Below are 19,769 nucleotides of genomic sequence, written 5' to 3' on the forward strand. Positions count from 1 at the left end.
TTCAAGGCCAAGGGATGCCCACAAAAGCACCCCAAGATCTGGAAAAGATGGGCAGACTACCGGGGCCTCTATCAGGACCCAGTGCCCCCAGTGGATGCATCTGTGTCTATGCTGTCATGCGGGCCTCTTGGGTAAGGGACCAATTATATGGTGTTGGAATTTATTTGTTGGGGTGGGCGATGTGGTGGTAAATGAAATGCAGTAGTGGAATAGTGCAACGGGGGGTTGGGGGGTTCAATACGTTTATATTGCATTGTTTTGCATAACCATGATAATGATAATGTATAAACTATATGTCAATGACAATAATCTGCAATGTCTAATATGGCAGATGTTTCCTGGGTTAAGGAGCTCTGCACTGTACTTGACCTTTGACATAATAACATTTTGTTTTGAAGAAAACAAAAAAGAAATGTATTACTGTAGGTTTCCACCTATATTTTGAGTCCAATTCTGGCAGGGGTTCTTGGATGTCAAAGATTGGGTGACATCAATTTATGATTTATGACCATTTTATTGTCATTAAAATATGTCTGTCTGCCTTTGCGCCTGCCTTTGGTATTTTATTGCAAGACCGGAGGCTCCTATTATGCCTTCTCTTATCTTGCTTTATTAATAGCAGCAGTCAAGACAACATGCCAAAACTACAAGACCCATGAGGCCGCAGGAAGACGGACCAATAGGAAACAATAGAACAAAGAAAACACCAATCACCAGTCAGTAAATACTATAACCGGCCCCTTGACTGCGAACAGCTCCTCTCTTTTCTTGCTGCTCGCAGTCAACATAAGTTCCATTTTACATTACTTTATATTTCTTTGATGTTTCTGTTTGGTGGCTTTTATGATGTTTTAATAGGTATTGTACCTCAATTTAACTGCCAGGTTGGTTCAACGAGGTCCCAGCTATTTCGGCTGCCAATGTAATCTCTCTCTGTGGCTCAGGCCTTTACACACACTGGGTAACGGTCTTAGCCAGCCATTTTCTTTATTGTTCTGGCCGCCTCGTTGCAGAAGTTTTCCTTGTTCCCAGCCTCTCAGTGTGTGTTGGACTTGGCCCTTTTTTGCAGGGTCATCCCTGAACTTTTTGCCTTTCTCCTATATTTTTTCTGACCTGTTGTTGGCTGTTTTATGACTCTGGGCACTTTACCACTGTTGATCAGTGCTAAAGTGCATATGCTCTCCCCATTGTAAATTGTTGTATGAATTTGTGATTCCGTGATTGGTTGGTTTGGTTTACCTGTCAGACCCTAGAACAGTGGACCAGGAGTGCCCAGGGCTTGTAAATCCAAATGCTGCTGGTGGGCTTGCAGCACTGGTTGCGCCACCCACAGAAGCAGCCTGTAAAAGTGTGTCTAAGGTCTGCCATTGCAGAGCCTGCATGCAGTCTGGTACTGTCATGCTGACTGGGCAAGTGCACCCACTTGCCAGTCCCTAAACCTTTCCTTTTCTTCATATCAGACACCCCTATGGTAGGCCCAAGGGCAGGGTGCATTGTAAGGATAAGGTAGGACATGCCGTGGTGTTTGTGGCATGTTCTAATAGTGAATTACAGCCATTTTCGTTTTTCACTATTGCAAGGCTACCTGTTCTCCATAGGCCAGAATGGGCAGTTTGGTTATTACATCTTATAATCCTAACTGACTCAGAGAAGATGGTAGAAATTCGAATTTAGTATGCCTGAACACAGAATGATGAAATACATCTTCTAGTGAAGTTGGTTTTAACATTCTGTGTTTGAAAATACCACTTTTAGAAAGTAGGCATTTTCTTGTCTAACCATTCAAACCTGCCTCTGCTAGGCTGTGTATTCCCTGTCTGGAGTTTGAGTGACAGGGCTGGGGAATTCCAGGAGACAGGGTGAGGTGTCTCAGTGGTGAATAGAGAGATCTGCATCTAGATGGGTGGGAGGAGTTGCATCTGGGACCTGAATAGGGCTGCGCCTTCCCTCCACAATGCTGGCTTCACCTCCTGTGGTGCGTCTGTTGTGTCTGCCCTGCACTCTGAAAAGAAAGGAGGAGTAAGGTAAACAAAGTGCTCCAGGACTGACCAGGCAAAGGTCAAACAAGGCAAAGGCCCCTCTGCCTTCAGAGGACAAAGGATTTTGGGGTATAAATATTGGGACCCTGATCCCAAGAAATTAGATCACTTTTGGAACAAGAAGAAACCTTTACTGAGGAGCAGAACCTGAAGAAACTGAGGAGAAACTATCCCTAAGCTGAAGTGCTGCTTGGGGGATTTGCCTGCAGTGGTTTGCCTGACTGCCAAAGGAAGGACAAGAGACGTTGTGTGCTTATTTCAACTTGTAAGGATCTCAAGGGCTTGGAACAGAGCTTGCCTCCTGCTGAAGTCTCAGGGACAACAGACTTCAACCCCCAGCCCCCCAGAGTTCTTTGGAAGTGCCTGCTGCTGTTTTGGGTCTTCTGAGGGGCTGCGTGTCGCAAGGAGCTGGAAGCGCGACTCAACGAAGCCGAAGCGTGTCGCTGCTGCTGCTGCTGTCGCACTTCTGAACAAGGGTGTTGCCGTTGGAGTTGTCGCACTGCACCGCATCGAGAGAAGAGTCTTGCAATGAAGAGGAAGCGTGTCGCTGTGGCTGCTGCCTGCCGTCGCACTTCTGAACAAGGGTGTCGCCGCTGGAGTTGTCGCACTGCACCGCATCGATAAAAGGGTCTCGCAACGAGAAAGAAGCGTGTCGCCGTCACTGTTGCTGCCGTCGCACTTCTGAACAAGGATGTCACCGCTGAATCTGTCGCATTGCACCGCATCGAGGAAAGTGCCTCGCATCCCAAGAGAAGCGCGCCGCCGTCAGAGCTGCTGCCGTCGCACTTCTGAACAAGGGTGTCGCCGCTGCAGTCCACGCATCGAACCGAGAACTTCTCGTATCCCCGGAGAAGCGTGCCGCATCTGGAAGATCTTCACGTCTTTATTTCTTTGCAACAGAACTTTGCCGCATTTCCATCGCTGCGACATTGCTTGTCGTGGAAGCGCAACGCTTGGTAAGGTACATTGACGCAAAGTGTTGCATCTTATGAACTGAACTAAGCTAAAAACTACCATCTTAAAGTAATAGTATTGTGTATTCTTGTCGTTTAGGGTCTTGTGGTAAATCTATATAAAGTATACTTACTTTTTATATAAAACTTGTGGGGTGTCCATTTGTAGTGTTGTCACTGGATTACTGTATGTGGTCACAAATGCTTTACACACTGCCTCTGAGATAAGCCTGTCTGCTCGTGCCAAGCTACCAAGGGGGTGAGCAGGGGTTATTTTAGGAGTGTACCCCCTTACCCTGACTAGAGGCAAGGGTCCCTATTTGTCACAAGTACCTACCTTTGCCAACAAGAGACCCCCAAATCTAACAGTGTGGGAACTGCTTTCCTCCATTTCATTCCGGAGTCATTTGCGGTCCTTCTCTAGCCTCGTTCTTCGCTTTGCCTCCCTCTCTCCTTTCACCATGCTCTTTGGGCGTGGCCTATAGTTTCCTACTTCCCTGTGTTTCATTTCTCTACCGCAACTTGGGGGAGTGAGCTTAGGAGGTTGCCAGCCCCTTGAATTTTAACCTGTTATTGCCTGGTGATTCTCATTTGTTTATTTTATTTGGAATGGAATTGGCTAGGTCTGCACTCTCCAGCGTTGATGAGGTCCAATTTAAAAGTGACTTAAATGATTTTATTAATTCTTCTGTGGAAAGAGCTGTAGCAGCTTCTGTGACTAAAATGTCCAAGAAAATTGAAAATTCTGTGGCAAACATTATGTCAAAGACTCTCATGGCCCATTCTGTGGGGGATAGCAGGAAAAAAAGCAACTTCTGAGTTTTGTACAATATCAAAGAAGGCGCAATCTGTTTCTCTATCCCCAAAATCTGTGACTGGTGAGGTTTCCTCACATATGGATGGGGAGGCAGTTCCTCTCAGGCCTCCTAATCAGGAGGGGAATTTCAAGATGCCTTCTAAGTGCAAAGATAAATCGAAAAACATTCAGGCGAAGTCATCAAACATAGTAATCATAATTATGGACACTGATGACGACTTAGGTGGTCAAGATATTGACGATGATTGTTATAATAGGGGTGCCTTTGATCCCTCTCTCCTTCTGTCTGTCAAAAAACAAAGTTTTGTCCTGTGATCCCTTTGAGGCACAAACTATTTTGGATCCTAAGGGTTTCTCAAAGTTTATCCCTGGTCTTATTCATCATCCAAATTCCACAGAATGGTTTCCTATTGATAACGTTGGCGAATACATAATTTCCAGACTGCGTTTACCGTTGGACAAGCAAACCAGGGCCAAACTAAAATCGAAATGTCCTGGACCTTCTCTGTCATTCATTGTTACTTCTAACCCTATTGATCCTACCCTATTAAATGTTTTCTCTATATTCAGCAAAGACCCGCGTAAGGATGTCAACAATGCTTGGTCAACTAGCCAAGACAAAATACTTGATCTGGTGGTTCCGTTTGCTTGAATCTTTGATCTGGCAGAATCCGCTAAACTAGACAATTGGGGGGCGTGACCAAGATAGCGATGGAGTGAGACGTGTCTCATCTCCGCTCAATCTCAACCAGGCCGAAAAACCACCTCCCGCCCTGGTTACAGCCTCATCTCTGCCAGATCCCCAAAGTAGAGGAACCGGGGCGATCCCGGTCACAGCAAGAAAGAAACTTGGGTCCAGAAAGCAGCTGGAATGAGTGAGGATAACTCGAGCCAGAAGGCGTGACCTGAGCCCGCCTAGATTCAGATGTGGGAGCTGAAGCCAGTGGAAGAGAGAGAGTGCCGCGGCCCAGGAGACCTGAACTCTGTGCATTGACATCGCGGTGGCCTGCAGGCGAGAAGTTGAGGCAGCGTTGAATCGCCACACAAGGCAGAGTGACCCAGGCAGCCGAGTGACAGAGAGGCGGCGTGGTCAGTGGGAGCCCACTAGGCTCGATTAAGGAACAGCGAGAGCCGACTGACACGTCCTGGTGCCTGGTTGAGGCCCTGAGTGCCGGGCAGAGGTCCTGCGGTGACCCAGAGGCTTCAACCAAGAAGCAGGAGGTGAGTCGGACATCGGCTGAGACCTTACGAGTCGGGCTGATCGGCAGAGGGCGAGGCCCTGAGCATGGCAGTAGGCCTGAGGGAAGGAGAGGCCTCCCATGGCCCATGGCCAGAGGGGAGAGACTTTGCAAATTCCATCTGCCAGGTTAACGCTGAGGAACCGGCCACGAGGTGGGTCAGCCTGATACGCAAGCAGAGTCCAACACGGAGGCCTGCCCGTGTGGGGCAGAGAGTCTGCTCTGGGGCCTGAGACTGGGGCCTGGGTTGCAGACAAGCCAGCGAAGAGGCGCTTAGTTGGGGGCGAATGGTGGAGCAGACAATGCGATTAGGGCCGAGCATTGGTATTCCAGGCTGGAAGGCACATCCCTCACGTACAGCTGCTGATCATAAGAGGTGAAAACTAGCCTTAGGACTGGGAGAAGGCTGGCACTTGCTAACTCAATAAATTTGTAAGAACTGTACAGAGACTGCTCTTAGGGAAAGCGGCAGACACAGACTAATCACTGTCAAGCAGAGCCCAGGCCTAGGAGGATCTTGATAACTTAGAAACACTGGCATCCTGGTCGGAAGGACCAGACAAATAACTATACATAGACTTGAGTACAGTCTAGACACGCCTCACTCTAAACAGGGAGGAATCAGAGGTAAGAGCTTCGGCAACCGTAAGAGAAGGAGGAATGGAGGATCCTGTAGAGACCGTGTCACGGGGTTCCCTAAGAGCCTGTATACCCCACCCCAATTCGCAGAGTACCCAGTACTGACACGAGGCATTTGATCGCACCATATACAACACCGCGAAAATGGCATCTGCGAGGACGAAAAAAGGGGGCTCCATTAAGGATATGTTCACAAAATCGGTCGGCCCCCAGGCAGGCGAGAACAAAGGTGGACAAAGCAGAGCACCTTCCCCGTCGTCTGAGGACCCGGAGACTCCAGTCACATGCCTGTATTTGGAGGCCTTGTTCTCAGGCCTGAGAGAAGATCTACTGGCAGACAAAAGGGATTTAACAAGTGAACTACAAGCAGTCCGAAAGGAAGTGACAGACATTGGTAAGCAGGTAGATACTCTAGAGGAAAGGGGAACCTCGTGTGATGAAGAATTAGAGCAACTATAACAAGAAGTCATACGTCTGTCAGAAAAACAACTCGACCTCCAGGCCCACACGGAGGACTTGGAAATCACCCTAGTAGAAATAACATTCGCATCAGAGAAGCCCCCAGGAATGCAGGAGGAGAAAGCATTGAGACATATGTAGCTGAACACTGCAGACAAATCTTTGGGGACATCACAGCAGAGACAATTCATCACCACCCCACACAAAAGACTCATTACTGGTACGAAGATGGCTCGCCTACGGCCATCCAGAGCCCGGAGACTTTGGTTAATCGATGATCTCGTTATAGGGCTTGTTTACAGGTGACAGTTAGTCATCACATTTATTCATTTTCGACCCATGAATGTACTTTCCCAGGAACTGGGAGAGGGTGGAGGGGAACCCATGGAAGGGAACATAAATCACCCTAGGGAACTGACATGATAGCGGATCCACAGACCCTGAGGGTTGTGACTCTCAACGTCAAGGGGCTGAATAGCCCAGTCAAGAGGAAGGCGATCCTCTTCTACTTAGAAAACACATGAGCAGATATATGCCTTCTACAAGAGAGGCATCTGTTGTGCAGAGATTGGCATAGACTCAAGTCCAGAGCTCTCCCATAACAATTTTTCTCCTCTCTGACCCGGAAAACTTTTCAGGGTAAGGTGGGTGTAAAAGTAGCAGAGATCAAGGGCCACCTCCTGGGGTATCGCAAAAACGTTAACACACATTCGATGCTTGTGGGATCTATATACACCCCAAACGAAAGGCAGGAACAGTTTATACAGGATGCAATAGGGGAAATAATGGCAGCCCAAGACGGCTGAGTAGTATTGGGGGGTGATCTGAACTTGTTGATCCATAGACTTGGACTGCTCGACCCAGCGGCAGGGGAACAGCAGGGGTGATTAGTGACAGGGGCTTGGTGGATACATGAGCTGGGTATGAGGGAACTCTGGCGGGGGCTTCACCCTGAGTTGAGAGATTACACATTTTAGTCCCACATGCAGAGATCTTACGTGTGTCTCGACTACTTTTTAGGCTCCATGGAAGTGCAGATGGCGGTACGCTCAGTAGAAATCGAACCTAGAGCTCTATCAGGCCACTCGACGGGTCAATTGGACCTCCCGCTCCCACCCCAACACCGAGACGCCCACGGGTGGCGATGGGTGGAATCCCTACTCTGTCCCCAGAAACGATCCAACAGGTGGAGAAGGCGTTCAAGGAACACTTGGAGGTCAACGACCTCCCCGAAACCCCACCCGCAATGATCTGAGATGCCTTAAAGGAAGAAATTGGAGGGGGGGGCTGCTGATAGCTATTTCAGCTGCCGAAAACAAGGATAGGCGGGAGAAACTCGCACAGCTTCAAAAACAGGTTCGGGAACTCAAACGTATTCACCACTGCACGGATGCTCCACAGGTCTGGAGACAGCTGGAATCCGAAAGGAAGCAATTAGTAGGTCTAGACCTGGATCATGCAGAGTACTCAATCCTTCGCCTTAAACATGCGTACTATTTGGGAGGAAACAAGTGTGGGCGACTATTAGCTACCAAGCTCAGAAGGCAACGCCAAGCCAACACGGTAGAAGCGTTGAGAACCGAATCAGGGGAAGTGATAGACGGAGATGATGCGATAGCAGTGATTCAGAGCTTTCTATAAGGACTTGTATGCAGCATAAGACCTTCACCCCCTGTCGATCGCTACCTACCTGGAGGGAGCCATGGTAACCAAATTATTTCTTTAGACCCAGGAGTTAAGGCTCAAGGCATATTATTTGGAGATTCTTTCATCAAAGAACTTTCCAAATATGTTACTATGTTCCCACCCATTGCTAAGGCTCAACAATCCATGAAAAAAGTTTTTGCCCAGCAGCTTTTTGCAAGGGCTGGTAAAGGCAGGAGCCGCTTTACAGGCCATAACTACTTTTTTCAAGGACACAGAGGTTCCTTCTCCAGCAACTCTGACTACAGTTCCCAATACAAACCTCAGTTCTATCTGCAACGAAGCAGAGGTTGCAGGGGTCGGGGACAAAGATTCGACAGAGGATCCACTGATCAGGGTATCACTCTTTCTCTTCCTCAATGGCAGATGATTTTTTCAGACCCTTGGGGTCTTTCTACAGTTCAGGGTTATGTTATAGAGCTTTATGCAGAACCTTCCCAGTAAGAACCTCCCCCTTTACCTCGTTTCTCCGCAGAAATGTCATGCATGATAGATCAAGAGATTCAGTCTCTCCTACAAAAGCAAGCAATTCAACCATGTATCCCAGATTTCTCAGGTTTTTTCAGTTACATTTTTCTAGTACAAATGAAAAACAAGAAGATGAAATCCGTCACCAACCAGATATTTTTCAATCACTTTGGGGGGTATCACCACTTCAAAATGGAGACGATTCTTCACCTTCGGGATTCATTAATTCCACACAATTGGATGGTCAGGTTAGATCTTCAGGATGCTTATCTTACTATTCCCATTCACCACAGCTGCAGAACATTCTTTAATTTCTGTGGCAGGGTCAGGCCTATCACTTTTCTTCTCTCCGTTTCGGCCTTTCATCAGCTCCTTGGTGTTTCACCAAGATGATGAAACCTGTCGTCACTTATCTCAGATCTCAGGGAATTCATCTGATCATTTATCTGGATGACATTCTATTAATGTCTCAAAATCTCTACTCCCTTCAGTCTCATCTTCACACAAGCAGTTCTCTCCTTACGGATTTGGCTTTTCTCCACAACATAGAGAAGTCAGTCTTAATCCCAATAAGACAAATGAAATTCTTGGGGGTTTCTAGTCGGTTCTTCAAAAGCCACTCTCCATCTTCCTTCATCAAAAGTCAAGGTGATTAAAGGCGAGATATTGTCAATCCTTCGGGGTTCGCAGATTTCCCTCAGATCGTTAGCTTGGGTTGTAGGTCTTCTTTCTTCTTCAATTCAAGCGATTTTACCAGGATCCCTTCATTATCACACACTCCAGCGTCTCAAAATTTGGCATTTGTGAAAGGGTCTCGCTTACTCAGACGTCATTTCTCCAGATCAAGAATCCCGGTTAGAACTTCAGTAGAGGATAGACCATTTAGATACCTGGAATGGCAGGACCATCTTTGCGTCAGCCCCCAAACTAGTATTAGCATCCAATGAAAGCCGAGCAGGTTGGAGCACCCGCTGTGGATCGATCTCAAGTGGAGGCTCATGGTCGTCAGAGGAGTCAAGACTGCATATCAGTTGTTTAGAAATGCTTGCAGGCTCCTTTGTGATCAGAAGCCTTGCAAAAACAGGGTACGAAGCTCTATTGTCTGCATGGACATCTCTGTGGTCCAGTATATCAATCGTTTGGGGGGCACAAGGATTAGGAGGTTTCCTAAATGAAATGAGCAGTTATGATTGAGAGGATGTTGTAGGATTACCTGTTCTGGACTCATACACTTTAAGGCACTGACCAACACGGTGTTTAGGTTGAGCTGGGAAGTAAGGGTAAAAAAGAGGTTAAATTCGTTTTGGTATGCATGTGGACTGAGAAGAACACACCTGTGGTGGTAAATTGTTGATAGGTAATATCCAGTGCTTTGACATCAGAAATACGTTAAATAGAAACAAGGCATAACAACAGAGTAAGTTTTGCAGATAACATTTTAAACGAAAGGTTGCTACATCATTCAAAGAAGATTTATTATCTCTATTTTCGACGTTTCCTGTCAGCATGTAGGACACTCTTGGTTCATCACTTTAACTAATTATTTTCTTGAAATAGAAATATTTTTAGTGATGGACTTGGTTGGTGATGATGCAAATATCACAGTTCCTTTAACTTACATAACCTGCAGAGGCTCTTCATGAAACAGAGGGTCTGTTTCCATATTTTGAATTTGTTTTAAATAACGCAGTCACCCAAAGCGATATCTGACCCTTTGGCAGGTCTTCTGTGGTCTGCATTCACTTTCATTTTGAACTTTGCAAGTTGATATCTCTGTGGAATGCTGTCATGTTCTTTTACTATCGACTTTAGCATCTGTGGAAGCCTAACTCTGTTGCATATGTCGAAATATCAACCCTAGAGGTGTCTTTCCTGGTAAACTATGCACAGTTCCTCTGTAATCTCTTAGAGTTTGTCACAGAATTTGATCAACCATGATTTGCGTCCTTTTCGCTTGTTGTATTATTTTATGTTGTTGGTAACACTTTTAATCATTCCGTTTGTGTATGGCCAAATAAGTGCGATCTTTCTAAATGTATTCCTAAATACTGCATAAACCGTTTAAATACGTTTTCATTAAATGGGGGCCCATTATCTGACTTGAGATTAGTGGGTATACTCCACTCTACAAATATCTCATTCAGCATAGGAAGTACATATGTTGATGCTGGAGATGAGACTTGTCATACAGTTGAAAAACATGAATAATCATCGGTCATGACAAGTAAAAAAATTCAAAAATCCATTGGACCATAAACATCAACCGTTACTGAGTCCCAAGTAGCAACAGTAAGTTTAGACATATCTAGCTGCTCTGAAGATGGGTGTTGTCTCCCAGTTGACTGGCACAGGTGGCATGATTTTAAAATGGTTTCCTAGAGTACATCTAGCTCATAAAATAAGATTTATCCTTTATAAATGTTTTTGGTTTTCCTACATCCATGTGACTTACATGTGCCATTTCAACAATACTTTTCTATAGTTTGTCGAACTATATTTTGAGCACCTCTGAGCAACAGACCAGTAGTAGATATTGATAGTTCATTTTGAATCAGTTTACATGCTAAGGCATCTTTTGCTGCAACGCCTTTTGTAAATTTGTTAGCAGTATTGACATGTTTCCATCTGTTCTTCTTTATTATGCAAATTGCTTCTTAAAGCATGTTGTCTTTCAACAGTGCTTTTACAAGTTCAGATTTTTAGATTCTATCTGGAGTTCAGTGTTCAATTATAAAGTTGATATACTCTTCTGCCATTGTCACATTTCTTTCTGTTGTTGGAAGTGAAAGACAGAGATATACAGTCGGTTGGATTATAGCCTTTGCCGGGCTTGTGTACAATTTTGTAGTCATGTTACATGAGACGAATACCCCATCTTTCTATTCTTGAAGGTATTTTTGCTTTAGGGTTCCTAAATAAAGTCAAACTAATTCGATGATCTGTGACTATTGTGAATAGTTTTCCAAAAAGAAACCAATTATATAATGTTAACAGGCCCACACAATGGCAAGGTATTTCTTTTTGGGTTCAGAATATTCTTGTTCTATTGTAGTCAGACATCTGCTTTATAAGACACCACATGCCTTGAAGAATCTTTTCCTGGTCTGTGTTGTGCTACAATTGCTTCTATTCCAACTGGGCTCTCATCTACAATCAATTCAGAGCATACCTTTGAATCAAAATACGCCATTTTTTGCAGCTTTCACCTTTTTTTAATTGTCATATTCTTGAGTCAAATTAAAACTTTGTTCATTCGTTATTAGATCCCTTATGAGTGCACTGAATGTTGCAAATTGAGGTATATGTTTTTGAAAAAGTAGCTTGCCATACCTAAAAAGATCTAACTTCAGTAACATCAGTTAGCATGGAGTATTACATATTGAATCCATTTCTGATGCATCAGAACGCATTCCTTGCTTTGAAAAGATTTGAGCACAAACTCAGTTCTATTTGTCCAACTCACATTTGTCGTTCCAAACTCAATTTGACATTACAAATTTCAAATCAAATCATTAACCGGTTATTCATTCCATCCTCGTCGACAAGGTCAAAGATTGGGTCTTTATTGTATTGACTAAAAAATTGGGTGACACCAGCTTCTGATTTATAAAATGATTAGTTGTTAAAAAAGGTTTGGCTGCTTGCTCTTGCCTCTGCTAACTTCCTCCAATCGCTTGCATTACAGAATGGAATCCCAAGATCAAACGATGCTGGACTACACACAGGCAGCATTCTCTCATACAACATTACAATGGAGCATTACAATTCTTCTATGAACTCCTATTAATACCCATGCAAGAACATTTTGGCATTTTTAAATGTATACTGTGTACATTTATGCATGTAGAAATGTAACAAAGCAGTGCGATTGAACCACAAAAAATATTTTTTTTAAGGAGAAAATATTTTCCAAAAAGAACTTCTTCTACACTCCCATCTCTTTGGAAGGAAGTCTCCATCCCTTTCCCATCCAGGATAAAGATGTACTTCTACCTTTTACAGGAATAACTATCCAGCTACTGAAGGTTTCAATCCAACAAACTGTAAAAAAAAAAAAAAAACCTCTATACAATGGGTTCTTGGTTCAATTCTTCCCTGTGATCAGTAGGGTGGATTCGGAATTTACCCTTGATTTACATATTGGTTATTTTTACATTTCCATGACATTTGCATGCAGAAACTTCCCAGGAGTTGGTGTGGGCATTTGACAATAGCAATTCAGTGTATTTTGGATTCAGATTAGGTTCTTAACACACATATGGACAAAAGGAATCCATTATGTCAGAGCTCCTTGTCAGAATAAGGGATCCATGGAGCTCATGGGCCTATAGGCCCCAATGATGACATTTTGTACGCGTTCTTTTATGGGCAAAAACCAACGTGGCAAAGGTGCATGTAATAATATCTCAGTTGCGTTAGACCCCACTCACTCTTGCTGCCGATAAAGAAACCAATAAATGCTTCAACTAATCCTTTGGCCACTCGTATAAGAATGGTTACCTGCAATTTCACTGTGTATGGTTGTTCCAGAAACATTTTGTTCATGAGGCATCTATTTCTAGGTCAGAGCAAATACAATGGTGAAGATTACATTGAATAACACACAAGATGTGGTAGGTGGGGTATCTTTCTCCTTGGCTTTAAAAACTCATATGTTTCGGCTCCATAGTATCCATAGTGCCTTGGTAAGTGTGTTCTCTACAACTGTAGCACCATGGACGCAGTCTAAGCGGTGCCATATAAATACTCAACGTGATAACATAGCTTCAACTTGTGCATTGTTGGGGGAATCAAGGAGTGGTAACCGGCTTACTCATAATAACAAAAGAAAACAAGCATTTGCAATGCAATAGGTCTCGCACTATTAAAGTCTGAGCTATTGGCATTGCTATTAATAATGCAACACAAATAGCTCAAACATTCAGTAATGCGGGACCTATTGCATTGCAAATGCTTGTTTTCTTAAGACATGGTACGGGGCAGAGTCAGAAAGGGGGTAACAAAAACGAGCAACAACATCCTTCCAAACACTGCAGTTTGTTATTACAGTCTGGCTCCAAGGAAACATCTGAGATGTACCGAGGAAAAAGCCCTGAGCTGAATAAAAACATTGACACCTAGACGAGGTTTGTCCACTTAATGTCCGGGTGGAGGGCTCCGATCACCGCCCAAACCTGCCGCGAAGGCGACTTCTACGAGCCGCAGGCTCTCCGAGGGTGAAACATGTCAAATTCCAAAACCCTGGCCCATGTGGATTCGGAAACACTAGCCCATGTGGTCACAATAGACAACCTATCCGAGGGTAACACAGGCAGAATAGGAGACTGTGAGAACGAGTCAATTGGTGAACGAGTAGATGCATGCGCAGGTCACGTACATACGAATGAATTAAAAAATGAATGACTGGGCACAAGGCTAAAGTATTAGTTAATGAGTACTGGCAGAGCGCAGGCACCTCTCACGAGTAGATGACACCACCCTACAACATCCTGGCCTCCCTCAGTCTTAAGCATTCATCCAGCCACACTGTCACTTGTTTTTCACTCATTCATGCACTCTCATTCATCCATTTGTGCATACATCATTCATCCATACATTCCCTTTTTCGTGCATTAATTCACACACGCATCCTACGACTCGCCCATTCATTCTGCTTTGAACTGGGTCAATAACCCATTTGCCCGTGCACTTCCTTATACTTGCATTGGATTGCACCCTGATACGCTCTCGCCTTCACCCAGGCACCTATAGACACAACTACTCATACAAAATCATATTTTTAAAAAAGATGACTTATTGGCTTTTCTAGCGCTCGTTCTGGTCGAAATAACAATCGATGCGGCTCTTCTCAACCTGGTCGCAGATTCAAGGCACATGGACTGCAAACAATAGTCAGCGCTGTTCTTTTGAAATGAAAGCTTTGGGGTTGTCGCGTGGTCAGCGCTCCAACTCCCATTGGTTGCTGGCCTCTTGTGAAGTCTGCCATAGCACAGTGGACTAGCCTAGCCTACTTGCTATGTTCACTGTGCGAGGATACCTCCAGCTGATGTTTACAATCACACATTTACAAAGGTAGCGAGAGCTGGAAAATGTAGGAGTGCCATCGAAATAAAGTCCTATGTGTTCCCTCGTAAACTGCATTCCCACATGAACACACGAAACGCATTCGCTGTGAATTCAATTGTGTACGTTCGAGGCTACCGCAGTACGGAGCAGAGGCGTCTTAACACAACATTCTCTGCCTACCAGGCAAAGAAGGGAGAAAAACCCAAGAAGGCTGGGGCTTAGAAATACAATGCGCTCGACCAAGGATGCTAGTTGAACACAACATGACCCTGGGCAGCTCACCGTTCCTAAAGAGTGGGCTGAATTCGCTTCTTCTTTTATTGAAATTATTTTTCTCCAGAAAAATCTTATAAAAACATACACATGTTCACAATACATGTGGATAGTGAATAAAATCATAAAGATTGACTTTATAACAGTTTAAGCATTCCCAAAATCTGCCAGTGCAGACACTGCTACCAAGGCTACCACAGGCGCAAGAGTCTGGTAAGAACATAAATTACCGGGATCGTAATCCGGAATACGAGCTTGGTAATCAGCTCCCACTCTCATCCCGACATCTAGAAAGACAAAAGCAAGGGGATGAGCCTGATGGGCATTCTTTTTCTCCCCCACACAGCCCTCCATGACCTCTCTTTCACAGCGTTTGAGGCTCCCACCGTGCTCGTCGTCGCTGCCGCTGTCGTCGCTCATGAGCCCGTTGGAGGGGCTTTTGGCGCCGTTGGGTCGGGTCCTCCCCAGGAACTCAATCCCCTTGTCCATCATGCCAGGCATGGTGGGGCTGCGGTGTGTTAGGTGTGAGTAAGGGGCAGCCCCGCGCCTGGCCGGCTCTGGGTCTCTGGGAGGTGGGGAAAGTTAAACATGGAGTCGCGGTGGTGCTGCTGCAGGCGGCGCTCGGTTACGCTCATAAACGACACCCCTTTACGCACAGCAGGAACGTTAGAGCAGAGGCGGGGTGGTGGCTGAGGTCCGTTTGCTTTCCGTTATGCTGTCTGAGTCTGAGGACAGTTACTGGGTGCCGCTTTTCAGTCCCTGGTTGTTCCTGTCCGTCGGTCTGTGCGCTGCTGTCGCTCATCGCAGGCAGCCGAGGAAAGGAGCTTTGGTCAGTACTGCAGGAAACACCGAGGTTTGTTAGCCGCTTTCTATCTCCTAGGAGGAATCCCGCCCGCATGTGTGCTTGGACAGCAGCAGCCCTGCTCCAGGAGTGAGGGACACGGATGGGAGCGGTGGTGGGGGAAGCGGAGGGCACAGGGGCGTGGGGGTTTGGAGCAGGAGCACATAGTGGTTGCGCGGTGCCTAGGACGTGCGTGTTGAGAAACTGCATGCTGGCTTGCGAGGGAAGCGGGACAGGAGATGTGCACGCCGCGTGGCTGTAGGCGCGTACACCAACTCAAATCCGCCAAAAGCCTGCGCGTGCACATCTCCTGTCCCACTTCCGAGGCAAGTCAGCAACAATAGATCTCGCTTGCGCGCAGCGCTTCGCGCTGCGTTCGCAGGCGAGACCTAAAAACAAATTAATTGCCTAAAGCTGTGTAAACCCAGGCCTTGAGTGATATGAAGGTTGCCCTCGTGTCCTTCCACCCTTCCTTATTCACTTATTGATCACCGACTGTCTGCATGCTGATGGGAGCATGAATGCAGGATGAGTTGGTGAAACACTTGGAACAAGCTACTGGAGAGCAGCAGGCAGAGCAAAACATGGCAGAAAACTGGACTGATGGCACTTGACATTACTAATATTTTTCATAATACAGAAAAATAAGAAACGTTTGTGCGTAACTGCCAACCAGCCCAATCTCAGAAGTTGCGTCAGACTAAGAGTGGATATCCATATTTCTGAAGCCTCAAAATATTCTAATTCTAGGTGTTTTCAATTGCACATTCCTGGATTTCACCAGCCTCTACCAGAAGATCTGAGTCCAATCAGTGGGGAGAGTGGAAAGAGCTTTGCACGAAACAGACAGGACTAGAGAGGTTACTGTCAAGGTAGGAGGGGACAGGGTGAAAGGGATAACGTTCTAGGATATTTTTTGCTGCAGCAGTTTTAAACGGGTGCATTGAGAATTAACTTATCTGCGTACTAAAATGAATAGGCATTTGTTAAGTGTGAAACTACAAGTGGCAGTACGTTCTCGTTTCACAACCATGTCTTTCTTTTGATTAACAATGTCTTTCTTTTGATTAACAAACTAAAAAATATACACAGTTATTATGAACACTGTGAAGATCGCGTGTCTTCTTATCGAACACTGTGGGTGCCTTTACAAAGGCCGTGCAAATCCTGATTTGGGTGCGAACGGCAGGGTTTGCTCAAATCCTGATTTTGAATTGTACATACATTTCTGCTCCTCTACAGTTTGTCTTAGACATTTCACCACAAAATTGCGGGCCCAATTTGCCCCAAAAATGGTAACAAAGAGGAAACACATGCAATATTAAGGTGTTGAAATTCAGGTACTATATATATGATAGCTCCTTCTGTCCTCATTCTCTCAGAAGGAGGTGCAGCACACATAGTAAATACCGTCCGAGGGTCTCCATATTCACCAGATGCGTTACTATTCACTAAATATTTGGCAACTCATCATGATGCATTGTGTTTTGATACTTTTCATTAGATTAACTGAATAAAAGCTATTGAAGCCTGGAGTGTTTGATTTTTTTAGGACAGGAGTTATTTAGAATTTACTACATCTTGCTCCCGCTTTCAAAGTATACATTTTAAGCTACATGAAATCTGGAAAAAAAATAACCATTATGATTCCCAATGTATCTATACAACTCTAATGATGCAGTTGAAGTAGACATCACTGCAAAATCAATTTTCAGTACCAGAGCCTCTGATCCTGTTCCAGGTGGCATCTATGATGACTTTACAGTGGAAAACATGATCCTTGTAAACAAACCTTACAATGCTTCTCAAACTCATCTCAAATGTAATCGCAGAAACTCCTGAATCTTCTCCCAAGAGTCTGTCTGGGCACGACAGTGAGCCACCACCTCACCTCCACCCAGAATGGGTACCCCGAGGACCCTATCTCTGGCTGCCAAATAAAAAGGGGAGCAAGGAGGGTCAATTCTGTGCCCAGCACCAGGGTAACTCAGTAGCTGAAAGTTCTGTTTTCCATGTTCCTGGAGGCGACTGATGGCAATTTGTGCATATAGGGAGCTCTTCCAGTTGCGGTCATCTTCCCCCACCACAAACATGAAATTACCATTAGCTTTCTCTATAGGGATGATACTTTCACTGTTCGAAGGATCCATCGGGTCATCCAAGGACTCAAAGACATCAAACACAGCGGTGTCAGAGATCTGGACCTTGTCCATGTCATAGCGCAGCCCCGGCAAGATATTCTCACCGTAGTGTAAGTTTGCAGCAGTGTTGGAGCAGCAGCCGGAGATGCTGATGGCCACAACTACTTGTGGTAGGAAGGTAATCATAGATAGCGCCAGATCTCCACCTTTGCCAGTCCCAATGACACCTACACCTGGACCCTTCACCTAAACAAAAAAGAAAACAAGGTTCTTAATACGATATCTTAAAATAAGTTTAGTTGCTTAAAAAAGATGACTTCATGCAGGTTTCCTTAAGCAAGTTGCAAGGACATATGCCAGATTTAAATTTAAAAGCATTTTTTCAACTCGTGGTTGCATACTTTTTAGGTCCCCACTAAAAACGTATTTGTTCTCCTGAACATCCTTTAAGTAGGGAAAAGTTACAGGCAGATCAGAACCAAGAAACGATCTACTTATTGATTACATACACCAGCTTTCTACTACGTTTAGTTTCACTTCGACTAATTCACCTCTAGCAACCCCACCTTTCCTAATCCTGCCATGCAGGATTTTGTTCTCATCACTGAAACTAACATCATGTTGCACATCTGTCTAGGAGGCCATGGCTTATGTTACAGATTCAATAGCTTCTTTTCTCCTCACTCCAGAAGCTGTAGCATCAAACATCCCAACTGAACATCATGTTGTAGTCTGATTTATATTTTTAAAATACTTTAATCACTCACAATATAGCAAACCCTCTGGTGGCCCCAGCTTCTTTGCTACATCACATATTTCCTAAGCTCTCTCATTCTACCAAACCCTCTCATGATTGACCCAACTTCAATAGGATATCACATTTTTGTGTACAACTGTTAATGAAATAAAAGCAACACCCCCTCCTTCCCCATGACTCCATCTGTCCCTTCTGCTACCCTATCTCCCCGTTGCCTCAAAAGACAGCACCTGAACGTACTGTAAGCTGCACATGTCCATTCAGCCAAGGACAGTGAAGTATCGGAACAGTAAACCATTGTAAGTCCATAATAGTATGCACCTATCTGTCCTTAGCCCTGCATTTAGAAGGCTAAAAAGGAAGACGAAAGGGAATAAATAACTCGTGTATATATAAAACTACTAGGTTTGTAACTCCAGGCAACTCTGCTCTCCGCCATAGAAGAAATACAAGCATATCTGTCTGTGATAGTCAATTTTATGTTAAAATATGAAATGATGAAACAAAATCCCTACGGAACACCTATATATATCCTATCAACCTCATGGTAATGCATTGGCTAAGCTGTTTTGTCATCTCCCTATTTTATGCCAAGGCATGTAACTATCTCCAATGCTGGACTGGCAGGACCGGGTACTGGGTGCTGGAAGGATGGGGATGGAGGCGGTTTTGTTACTGGGAGGTTGGGGGGTGGTTTTGTTACAGGGGTGGGCTGATTTTGCAAATGTGCTGCAATATCGGCCCTCAGCAACAAAATCAGCAGGCCAGCTTAATCCGCTTAGCACTCACTTTCGTTTCCAGCCTCCCTTTGTTTTGAAATATGTTATGGTTTTAATGGCACCCCCTACAGAGTTCCTTGTATACCCAGCAGTTGTGAGCAATAATAAAAGTGTCAAGATATCTCTAGATATTAATCTTCCTGCTGGAAAGAGATCAGAGTTGTGTATAGTGGCAGTTTTGGCTCATCTAAGGTAGCACAGAGGGTTAATATGGCTGCTGCAAACAACGAGTACCAGGCAGATCACAGAAATGTATAGCTCAGTGTGTTACAGCTTTTGTCACAGAGATCCTTTTGGTAATGTGTAGATCATAAGTTACAATTGTAGTCTAGCACAGTAAGCTATAGACTGCCCTCACAGAGCTGCATACAAACTGCATGGTAAAGGTTACAAAGTTATGTTTTTCCCAATCTATCATTATACTAATGTTGCTAAAAAAGGTTTGTTTGGGTAGAAATAAATGCTTATCAGTAAAGTCAACGCTAACTACTGTTTTACATTTTGAATCCTGAGTTTCAGCTTCTCCAGACCAAGCACTCTTAAAAATGCATGGTAATATGGATGACATGTGAATCCTACACCTTGTAGTCCCCTT

At 44.8% G+C, this 19,769-nt stretch overlaps 1 protein-coding gene across 1 annotated transcript in view; it reads right to left on the reverse strand.

Moving 5' to 3' along the window:
• Nucleotides 1-11,506: 11,506 nt before the first annotated feature.
• Nucleotides 11,507-19,769, reverse strand: part of LOC146799493 (acyl-coenzyme A thioesterase 1-like) — a 34,456-nt gene continuing 26,193 nt past the window's right edge. Inside the window, exon 3 of the mRNA XM_085627056.1 lies at nt 11,507-17,884. Coding sequence (XP_085483182.1) covers nt 17,309-17,884 — 576 coding nt within the window. The 3' untranslated portion in view covers nt 11,507-17,308. The remainder of the gene's footprint in view (nt 17,885-19,769) is intronic.

Source organism: Triturus cristatus, chromosome 9 (genome assembly GCF_964204655.1).
Source record: "Triturus cristatus chromosome 9, aTriCri1.1, whole genome shotgun sequence".
Taxonomy (NCBI): domain Eukaryota; kingdom Metazoa; phylum Chordata; class Amphibia; order Caudata; family Salamandridae; genus Triturus; species Triturus cristatus.